The following is a 10,745-nucleotide window of genomic DNA, read 5'->3' on the forward strand; positions in this document are numbered from 1 at the left end:
CCATGGGGTGGTGACGGCCGGGAGGGCTCCGGGACCGGGATCTGGAGCTGGGAGAGGCTGGGAGTGAGCGGCAGTGCCCCACAGGTGAGTGATCAGTGATCAATACGGAGATCGATGGGTCTTGGAGGTCAAAGATCGATGGAGAGAAGGGCTGATCAATAGAGAGATTATGGGTCAGGAGGTTGATCAATAAAGAGATTATAGAGAGATCAATGGGTCACAGAGAGCCCGGTGAGGTCAAAGATCAATAGATGGATCAATGGAGGGAAGGGCTGATCAATAGAGAGATTACGGGTCAGGAGGTTGATCAATAAAGAGATTATAGAGAGATCAATGGGTCACAGAGAGCCCAGCGAGGTCAAAGATCAATAGATGGATCAATGGAGGGAAGGGCTGATCAATAGAGAGATTGCAGAGAGATCAATGGGTCACAGAGAGCCCAGCGAGGTCAGGAGACAGATCAGAGATCAATAATCGATTGATGGAGAGAAAGGCTGATCAAGAGAGAGATTATGGGTCAGGAGGTAGATCAATAGAGAGATCGAAATAAATAAATCAACCAATAGAGGGATTAAAGGTCAATAAATCAATTAAGAGAGCAATGAAAGGTAAATAAATCAATCAATAGGAAGATTACAGGCCAAGGGGCTGATCAATAGAGAGGTTAAGATTGACACATTGATAATAGATTATAAATCAATAGCTGGGTCATTAGGATGATCAGTTAGGATCAATCAGAAGGATTGATGGAGAAGGAGATCATTATTCTGATTGGTCGATTATGGTTCAATAGATTCATCAATAGAAAAATAGAGACCAATTATACGATCAATTAATAGATTAGAAATCAATTTATTGGTACTAGAGATACACAGACTAACAGATGGATTGATAGAGATCCCTCTAGATCAATAGATTGATTGATCAAGCCAGCAATTGATCAATCAATATCTCAATAAATCAATAACAGAAACATATGGATCAATATTCTAATACATAAAGGGATCATGGACTAATTATGATCAGCCTATTATAGATAAGGGGAGTCTAATGATCAATAATTTATCAATACAGAAAGAACTCACTGGACTGATCAGCAGGGGAACCAATAGATCAATCAATAATTGATTATCAGCAGAAAATCGATTTGTTGATTGGCTAAGGATCAATAAACGGGCAGAGACAGCAGAGAAATTCATTGATCCATGGATTGATCGATTGACCAGGGGGGGTGAAGGAGGGGCCGGGGGGGGCGGGGCCGAGGGAGGGGTGGCCAGAGGGACAGAGGGACGGCCGGACGGACAGAGGGACAGAGGGACAGAGGGACAGAGGGACAGACGGACGGACAGAGGGACGGAGGGACAGAGGGACAGACGGACGGCCGGACGGACAGAGGGACGGAGGGACAGAGGGACAGAGGGACAGACGGACAGAGGGACGGCCGGAGAGCTCGGACAGTCCCGAGAGTCCGGAGCCGGAGCGGCCGAGGGAGGAGGAGGAGGAGGAAGAGCAGAGCAGGTGGGGATCGATTGATCGTGAGGGATTGGTGGGAGAGGGGAGAGAGGATTGATTGATTGATTGATTGATTGATTAGTTGATACATAGATTGATAAATTAGGAAGGCATGTGGGGGAGCTGAGAGCAAGAAATGATCAGTGATTGATTAATTAATTGATTGATAAAGTGAGAGTGACCGTGATAGGTGGATTGATGAATAGATAATGGATCAATCTATTGATAGATTAGAGAGACAGATTGATAGACTGATCTATCAATAGATAGATCAATAGATTGATAGACTGGTCAGCAGATTGATCAATCAGACTGATAGAGAAATCTGCTGATCAAGGGATGATCAATCTATTAACACATCAGTTGATCCATCTGATAGACTAATGAATTGATTGATTGATTGATTGATTGATTGAGCAATCAATAGGTGATCAATAGAGGGTCCTTGTGCTGTTCTGGGGACCGTCCACTGTCGTCCATCCACCCTTGGCCCTTCCTCCACCCCTGGGGCCAACCCTCATCCTCCTCCCTCACCCCCTTGGTCACCCCTTGGTCATCCTTTGGTCACTCCTTGGTCACTCCTTGGTCATCCTTTGGTCACTCCTCTGCTGACCACCCAAACCATCCCTGACCTCTCCTGACCCTCCCTTGGTCCATCCCTGGGTCTGTCCATTCCCTGACCACCCTCTGACCATCCACTGACCACCTCTTTGGCCCTTCCTTGACCACCCTTTGGCCACTCCCTGACCACCCTTTGGTCCATCCCTGGGTCTGTCCATCCACTGACCACCCTTCGGCCATTCCTTGGCCACCCTTTGGCCATTCTCTGACCACCCTCTGGACCCTTCCTTGGCCACCCTTTGGCCATTCTCTGACCACCCTTCGGCCATTCCTTGGCTACCCTTTGGCCATTCTCTGACCACCCTCTGGACCCTTCCTTGGCCACCCTTTGCCCATCCCTCCCTGTTTGCTCCTCTCCCCACCCACAGCTGACCAGTGCCCTGTCCATCTCCGTCCCTCTCCGGCCATGTCCTTCGTGGAGCTGCTGTCCCGCCTGGGTGGCATGGGCCGCTTCCAGGTGACCTACGTGGCGGCGCTGGCCGTGCCCCTGCTCATGCTGGCCAGCCACAACCTCCTGCAGAACTTCACGGCCGGCATCCCCGAGCACCACTGCCGGCCGCGGCCCGCGGCCAACGCCACCGAGGTGCCCCTGGTGGTGTCCATCCCCCGGGACGGGCAGCGCCGGCCGCAGAGCTGCCGCCGCTACGTGGAGCCCCAGTGGCACCTGCTGGACGTCAACGGCTCGGCCAACGGCACCGCGGCGGCCACCGAGCCGTGCCACGACGGATGGACGTACCTGGATGGCATCTTCAGCGACACCATCGTCACCGAGGTCAGGGAGGGGACACCGTGGGGTTCCTCGGGGTGGGGGGACGGTGGTGTCCTCATGGTGTCCCTGTGGGGACCGTGGTGACCCTGTGGTGTCCCAGTTGTGTCCCTGTGGTGGCCCTGGTCATGTACCCATGGTGACCCCCATGATGACCCCCATGGTGACCCCATGGTGACCCTGTGTCCCCTCCCGGTGGCAGTGGGACCTGGTGTGTGACTCCAAGAAGCTGCGGCAGGTGGCCCAGTCCATCTACATGGCCGGGATCCTGCTGGGCTCCAGCCTCTTCGGGATCCTCTCGGACAAGTGCGGGACTGGGAGGGACTGGGAGGGACTGGGAATGGACTGGGAGGAACTGGGAGGGACTGGGAGGAACTGGGAGGGACTGGGAATGGACTGGGAGGGACTGGGAGGGACTGGGAGGAACTGGGAGGAACTGGGAGGGACTGGGAGGGACTGGGAAGGGGGAGAGGGGTGTCGTGTTCTCTGCTCTCTCTGGGCCCCCTTTGTCCTGGTGTCCCCATGGTTGTCCTCTGTCCCCACGTCACTCCCAGTGCTCCCAGTGCCCGTGTTCTTCATCCCAGTGCTCCCAGTGCCCACAGCCCCATCCCAGTGACCCCAGCACACCATGTCCCCCTTCCCAGTACCCACGTCTCCATATCCCCCATCCCAGTGCTCCCAGTGCTCCCAGTGCTCCCAGTGCTCCCAGTGCCCCAGCGCCGCCGTGTCCCCGCAGGTTCGGGCGCCGGGCGCTGCTCACCTGGTGTTATCTGCAGCTGGGCGCCACCGGGGTGGGCACGGCGGCCGCGCCGTCGCTGCTGGTGTACTGCGTGTGCCGCTTCCTCACCGGGCTGGCCATGGCCGGCGTGTCCCTCAACTCCGCGTCCCTCTGTGAGACCCCGCCGGGGACCCCCAGGGAGGGGAGGGACCCCCAAAACCAGGGAGGGACACCCTAATCCAGGGAGGGACCCCCAAAACCAGGGAGGGACACCCTAATCCAGGGTGGAACCCCCAAACCAGGGAGGGACCCCAAAACCCAAGGAGAGACCCCTCAACTTGAGGAGGAATCTCCTAACCCAGGGAGGGACCCCCAGTCTAGAGATGGACCCCAAAACCCAGGGAGGGACCCACATATCCAACCCAAAACCCAATGACCCATGGGAGGGTCCAAACCCCTCTTCATTGGCGCAGCCCCATCGCACTGACCCAACTCCATTGACCCAACCCAACTGCACTGACGCAACCCAACCCCATTGACCCAACCCCATCCCACTGACCCAACTCCATTGGCCCAACCCAACTGCACTGACGCAACCCAACCTGACTGACCCAACCCCACCCCATTGACCCAACCCAACCCTCATTGATCCAACCCCCATTGACCCAACTTCATTGACCCAACCCCACTGACTCAACTCCACCCCCATTGACCCAACCCCATCTCATTGACCCCATGCCATTGACTCAACCCCATTGACCCATCCTCCACTGACCCAACACAACCCCCATTGACCAAACTCAACTCTTTTGACCCAATCCCATTGACCCACCCCCAACCCCATTGATCCAACTCCATTGACCCAACCCCATTGACCCAACCCCACCCCATGAGGAACCCACCCCCCAAGCCCACCCAGGCCCCCCTTGGGCCATCCCCTGACCCCGCGGCCATGCCCAGGCATGGAGTGGATCCCGACGGAGGCGCGGGCCGTGGTGGGCACCATCAATGGCTACTGCTACACCCTGGGCCAGTTCGTGCTGGCGGCCGCGGCCTTCGGGCTCCCGCGCTGGCGGCAGCTCCAGCTCGCCGTGTCCCTGCCCTTCTTCGTCTTCTTCTTCTACTCCTGGTACGGGACCCCAGTGTCCACTCCCAGTGTCCACTCCCAGTGTCCACTCCCAGTGTCCATCCCTTGTGTCCATCCCTGGTGTTCACTCCAGTGTCCACCCCCATTGTCCATCCCCAATGTCTACCCCAGTGTCCACCACTGGTGGCCACCCCTGGTGTCCATCCCTGGCGTCCACCCCAGTGTCCATTCCCGGTGTCCATCCCTGGTGTCCACCCCCAGTGTCCACGCCAGTGTTCATCCCTGGTGTCCACCTCAGCGTCCATCTCCAGTGCTCACCCCTGGTGTCCATCCCTGCTATCCATCCCTGGTGTCCACTCCCTGTGTCCCCGTTGTCCATCCCCAGTGTCCATCCCCAATGTCCATCCCTGGTGTCCACCCCAGTGTCCATCCCCGGTGTCCATCCCCGGTGTCCATCCCCGGTGTCCATTCCCAGTGTCCATCCCCGGTGTCCATTCCCAGTGTCCATCCCCATGGCCCACCCCCGGTGTCCCCCCAGGCTGTACGTGGAGTCGGCGCGCTGGCAGGTGACCTCGGGCCGGCCCGACCTGGCCCTGCGGGGGCTCCGCAAGGTCGCCAGGGTGAACGGCCGCAAGGAGGAGGGGGACAAGCTCAGCGAGGAGGTGGGGAGGGGGCTGGGGGGCGCCCAGATCCCTCTGAGCCCCCAAATCCCCTTGGTCTGACCCTAAATCCCCCCCACAGTTCGATGGTACCTCCCGCTCCATCCCTGATCCACCCGGATCCCGGGGGATCCCCCAAATCCTCCCTTGATCTCCCATGGATCCCCCAAATCCTCCCCTGATCTCCCATGGATCCCCCCATTCCCTCTCTCGTCGACCCCAAACCCTCCCAGACCCCTCAGATCCCTCCCCAGACCCCTCAGATCCCCCTGGGTCCCTCCGATCCCACCCCAGACCCCTCCAGTTCACCCGGATTCCCCCTTAGACCCCTTGGATCCCCCCCAAACTCCTCGGATCTCCCCCCAGACCCCTCAGATCCCCCTGGGTCCCTCTGATCCCACCCCAGACCCTTCCAGATCACTCGGATTCCTCCAGACCCCCGGATCCCCCTCCCCAGCCCCCCTGGGAGCCCTCCCCGGGGCAGATCCCTCAGATCCCGGGGCAGATCCTGCGGCACCTCCCGGGGCAGATCCTGCAGATCTTGGGGTAGATCCTGGGGCAGATCCTGGGGCAGATCCTGCGGATCTTGGGGTAGATCCTGGGGCAGATCCTGGGGCAGATCCTGCGGATCTTGGGGTAGATCCTGGGGCAGATCCTGGGGCAGATCCTGGAGCAGATCCTGCAGACCTTGGGGCAGATCCTGGGGCAGATCCCAGGGCAAATCCTGGTGCAGATCCAAGGGCAAATCCCGGGGCAGATCCTGCAGATCCCTGTGGATCCTGGGGCAGATCCCGGGGCAGATCCTGGGGCAGATCCTGGTGGATCCCGCGCATCCCGGGGCAGATCCCGGGGCAGATCCCGCAGCAGATTCCACAGCAGATCCCACAGATCCCGGGGCAGATCCCGGGGCAGATCCCAGGTTCTCTCCCCGCAGGCGTTGCGGGCTCTGGTGCGCCCGGAGCCGCCGTTACCGGGCGGGGCCGTGGCCGCGCTCGTCCGGACCCCCGGCATGAGGACGGTGTCGTGCGGGGTCTCCTTCGTCTGGTGAGTCCCGGAAAAAAAAAATTAGTTTTTGGGATAAACAAACACTATTTGGGGAAAAAAACCCCACTATTTGGGGGAAAAAAAATACATTGTGGGGAAGTAACTAATCGGTTTTTGGGCAAAAATCCCTGATTTTGGGTGCAAAGAAAGAGATTTTGAGGGGAAAACGTCCTCCCATCTTTTGGGGCAAATCTCAATTTTTTGGGGGAAATTCCCTGACTTGTTGGGGAAAAAAAAAATCTTTTTTGGGAAAAACTCCTATGGGGAAAAAAACACCTATGGGGAAAAAAATCCCCACCTTTATTGGGAAAACAACCTCACCTTTTGGGCAAGAAACACCTTTGGGGGACACAACCCACTTTTTTTGGGGAAAACACATTTTGGGGTAAATTTCGCTGTATTTTTGGGAAAAATTCAAACTTTTTGGGTCAAACGTTTGGGGCAAAAAAATCATCTCTTGGGACCAAGCCCCACTTTGGGGTAAACCTCAATCTTTTGGGAAAACCCCCATCTTTTGGGACAATCCCCATCTTTTGGGACAACCTCCATCTTTTGAGATCACCTCAATCTTTAGGGCAAACCTCAATTTTTTGGGACAATCTCCACCTTTTTTGGGACAACCTCCATCTTTGCAGTCCCAACCACTCAATTTTGTGTGGTTTTGGTGCTGAATTTCTGGATTTTGGTGCAGGTTCTCCACCAGCTTCGCCTACTACGGGCTGGCCATGGACCTGCAGGGCTTCGGCTTCAACGTGTACCTGAGCCAGCTGGTGTTCGGCGCCGTGGACATCCCGGCCAAGCTCCTGTCCGTGCTGGTCATCTCCTGCCTGGGCCGGCGCCTGGCCCAGGGCGGCTCCCTGGCGCTCGCCGGGCTCTGCATCCTGGCCAACATCTTCGTGCCCGGCGGTGGGAACGGCCGGAGGGACGGACAGAGGGACAGTGGGGAGGGACAGTGGGGTGGAGAACAATGGGATGGAGGAGAACGGGGTGGTGGAGAATGGGATGGAGGAGAATGGGATGGAGGACAATGGGTTGGAGGACAATGGGATGGAAGACAATGGAATTGAGGAGAAGGGGATGGAGGAATGGAGGATGGAGGGATGAAGAACAATGAGTTGGAGAACAATGGGATGGAAGATGGAGGAGGGAGGGAGGGAGGGAGGGAGGGAGGGAGGGAGGGAGGGAGGGAGGGAGGGAGGGAGGGAGGGAGGGAGAAGAATGTGTTGGAGGACAATGGGATGGGGAACAATGGGTTGGAGAAGAATGGGATGGAGGACAATGGGTTGGAGGAAAATGGGATGGAGGAATGGCAGATGGAGAACAATGGGTTGGAGAACAATGGGTTGGAGAACAATGGGATGGAAAAAAATGGGTTGGACAAGAATGGGATGGAGGACAATGGGTTGGAGCACAATGGGATGGAGAATAATGGGTTGGAAGACTATGCAATGGAGGAGAATGGGATGGAGAACAATGGGACAAAAGGATGATGAAGGACCATCAGTGGGATGAAGGCTCATTGAAGAATGGCCATTGGAGGGTTGAGAGGTCATCAGGGGGTGCAGGGTGACCATAGGGTGAAGGATGACCGGTGGGTGGACACTGAGGAGCCGTGGGTGATGTGTCCCCAGAGCTGCCCACGCTGCGCATGGCCTTCGCCGTGGTGGGCAAGGGCGCCTTGGCCGCCTCCTTCAACTGCGCCTACATCTTCAGCGGGGAGCTCTTCCCCACCGTCATCAGGTGGGTGGGGTCACCCCAGCCCGCCCCCACCCGGCCAGTCACTGACCATGTGCCAACCCCACCTTCCATCAACCCGACCCTCCATGAACCCAACCAAGTCATCAACCCAACCACTCATTAACCCAAATACCCATCAACCCAACCATTGACCACACCATCAATCATCCATCCCTCCATCCATCCATCCATCATCCATCCATCCATCCATCCATCCCTCCATCATCCCTCCATCCCTCCATCCATCCATCCATCCATCATCCATCCATCCATCCATCCATCATCCATCCATCCATCATCCATCCATCCATCCATCATCCATCCATCCTTCCATCCATCCATCCATCCATCCATCCATCCATCATCCATCCATCCATCCATCATCCATCCATCATCCATCCATCCATCCATCATCCATCCATCCTTCCATCCATCCATCCATCCATCCATCCATCCATCCATCCATCATCCATCCATCCATCCATCATCCATCCATCATCCATCCATCCATCCATCATCCATCCATCCATCCATCCATCCATCCATCCATCATCCATCCATCATCCATCCATCCTTCCATCCATCCATCCATCCATCCATCATCCATCCATCCATCCATCCATCCATCCATCATCCATCCATCATCCATCCATCCATCCATCCATCCATCCATCCATCCATCCCCGTGTCCATCCCCGTGTCCATCCCTGTGTCCATCCCTGTGTCCGTCTGTCCGTCCCACCGCAGGCAGACGGGGATGGGCCTGGGTGGCACCATGGCACGCGTGGGCAGCATGGTGGCCCCCCTGGTGCGGATGTTGGCCGACGTGACCCCGGTGCTGCCCTTGGTCATCTACGGCGCCGCGCCCATCGTGTCGGCCATCGCCACCTGCTTCCTGCCCGAGACCCGCAACGCGCCCCTGCCCGAGACCGTCAAGGACGTGGAGAGGAGGTGAGGACACCCCAAAACCCCCTGAGACTCCCCAGAGACCCCAAAACGCCCCCTGAGACCCCCAAACCTTCCATGGGGACAACGTCCCTGTTCTGGGGTGGGGTTGGTTCTTGGAGGAACCCAGGAGGTTTGGGGACGAAAAGGGATGGAGAATCTTTGGGTTGGGGTGGAGGTTTGGGCTGGGATGAAGGTTTGGCGTTGGAATGAAGATTTTGAGGTTGAAAAGGGATGAAAGTTTGGGGTTGGGTTCAAGGTTTTGGGCTTGGGTTGGGATGAAGATTTTGGGATTGGGATGAAGGTTTTGAGGTTGAAAAGGGATGAAGGTTTGGGGTTGATTTGGACGTTTTGGGATTGGTTTGGAAGTTTGGGTTTGGGATGGAGGTTTTGGGGTTGGCATGAAGATTTGGGGGTTGGGTTGGAAATTTTGGGGTTGGGATGAAGGTTCTGGGATTGGGATGAAGGTTCGGGTTTGGGATGGAAGTTTTGGTGTCCGGAAGTGTTGGCACTTTTATCAAGACCTGAACATTTTGAGGAGAACGTTGAAGTTTTTGGGAAAGGTTGAAAATTCTGGGATTGGGGAGGACGAAAATTTGGGGAATTTTGGGGATTTTTGGGAGCTTTTGGGGCGCCTCCAGGGCGGGTCACCTCGATGACGACGACGTCGCCGTCCCCCTGAGCAGCACCAGCACCAAGGACGGCGCCTGAGGGGGGGTTTGGGACCCCCGGGGGGATTTGGGGGCCGGGACCCCCCTGGGGTGCCCCCAGCCCCTCCCCCACCCCGGGTTATTTATTCAATCCCAATAAAATCTCGTGGGAATTTTGGGAATTTCTGGAATTTTGGGAATTTCGGGACTTGGCTCCGCCCACGGCCGTTGTGGGAGGGGCCTGAGGGATTTGGGGGCGTCCCCACCCCCCAAAGGGGGCTCAGACATCAGGGACCCTCCCCCCGGAGCTCGTTAACGAGCGTTAATTGGAATTAACGTTAATTGGAGCTCGGCGGCCTTTGCCCCAATTCCGGAGATTTGGCTGCGAAATAAATCTGGGAATTAATTCGCGTTTCCAGGCAGGGGAAAAAACCCAAACGGGGCAGATTTAACCCCAAAAAAGGGCAGAACAACCTCAGGAGAAACCCCTTGGAAAAATCACACCCCAATCCCAAAACTGGGGTTTTTCACCCTAAAAAAAGGGCAGCACAGTCTCAGGAGAAATCGCGCCCCAGCCCCAAAATTGGGGTTTTTCACCCCATAATAAAAGGGCAGAACAACCTCAGGAGAAACCCTTTGGACAAACCACATCCCAAACCCAAAACTGGGACTTTTAACCCCAAAAAAGGGCAGCACAATCTCAGGAGAAACCCCTTGGACAACCCACATCCCAATCCCCAAAACTGGGATTTTTCACCCCAAAACCCAGGCAGTCTCAGCCCTTAGAGAAACCACAATCCCAGCCACCCAAATTTGGCTTTTCCACCCCAAATCCAGGCACGCACCAACCCCAAAATCCTCCACTTTTACCCCAAATCCACAATGTGCCCTCAAATCCTATTTTTGCTTCAAAATCGCCAATTTTTTGCCCCCAAATCCCCATTTCCCCCCCCCCAAATCCCCATTTTCCCCCCCCAAATCCCACCTTTTCCCCCCAAATTTCATT

The 10,745-nt window shown here is 56.2% G+C and overlaps 1 protein-coding gene across 2 annotated transcripts; it reads left to right on the top strand.

Annotated features, from left to right (window-relative positions):
• On the top strand, positions 1-9,918 carry LOC131570134 (solute carrier family 22 member 6-like). 2 transcript variants are annotated; one of them, XM_058822487.1, is made up of 11 exons: positions 1-84; positions 2,502-2,905; positions 3,102-3,205; positions 3,636-3,790; positions 4,578-4,746; positions 5,243-5,366; positions 6,298-6,407; positions 7,099-7,313; positions 8,039-8,147; positions 8,892-9,095; positions 9,731-9,918. In XM_058822487.1, the coding sequence occupies exons 2-11, from the start codon at positions 2,540-2,542 to the stop codon at positions 9,798-9,800; spliced, it is 1,626 nt and encodes a 541-aa protein (XP_058678470.1). In that variant the 5' UTR covers positions 1-84; positions 2,502-2,539; the 3' UTR covers positions 9,801-9,918. The 2 variants fall into 2 exon arrangements, with proteins under 2 accessions (XP_058678470.1, XP_058678469.1); XM_058822486.1 differs by lacking the exon at positions 1-84 and adding an exon at positions 1,337-1,518.
• The last annotated feature ends 827 nt before the right edge of the window (positions 9,919-10,745 follow it).

This window comes from Ammospiza caudacuta, chromosome 32 (assembly GCF_027887145.1).
Source record: "Ammospiza caudacuta isolate bAmmCau1 chromosome 32, bAmmCau1.pri, whole genome shotgun sequence".
NCBI classification, from domain to species: domain Eukaryota; kingdom Metazoa; phylum Chordata; class Aves; order Passeriformes; family Passerellidae; genus Ammospiza; species Ammospiza caudacuta.

What these genes read in the sequence shown, in the direction of transcription:
- LOC131570134 (XM_058822487.1), top strand. Translation starts at nt 2,540, where the DNA reads ATGTCCTTCGTGGAGCTGCTGTCCCGCCTGGGTGGCATGGGCCGCTTC. An exon ending in GTCTTCTTCTTCTACTCCTG is followed by an intron (nt 4,747 to 5,242) that starts GTACGGGACCCC and finishes GTGTCCCCCCAG; the next exon opens with GCTGTACGTGGAGTCGGCGC. An exon ending in GGGACAAGCTCAGCGAGGAG is followed by an intron (nt 5,367 to 6,297) that starts GTGGGGAGGGGG and finishes CTCTCCCCGCAG; the next exon opens with GCGTTGCGGGCTCTGGTGCG.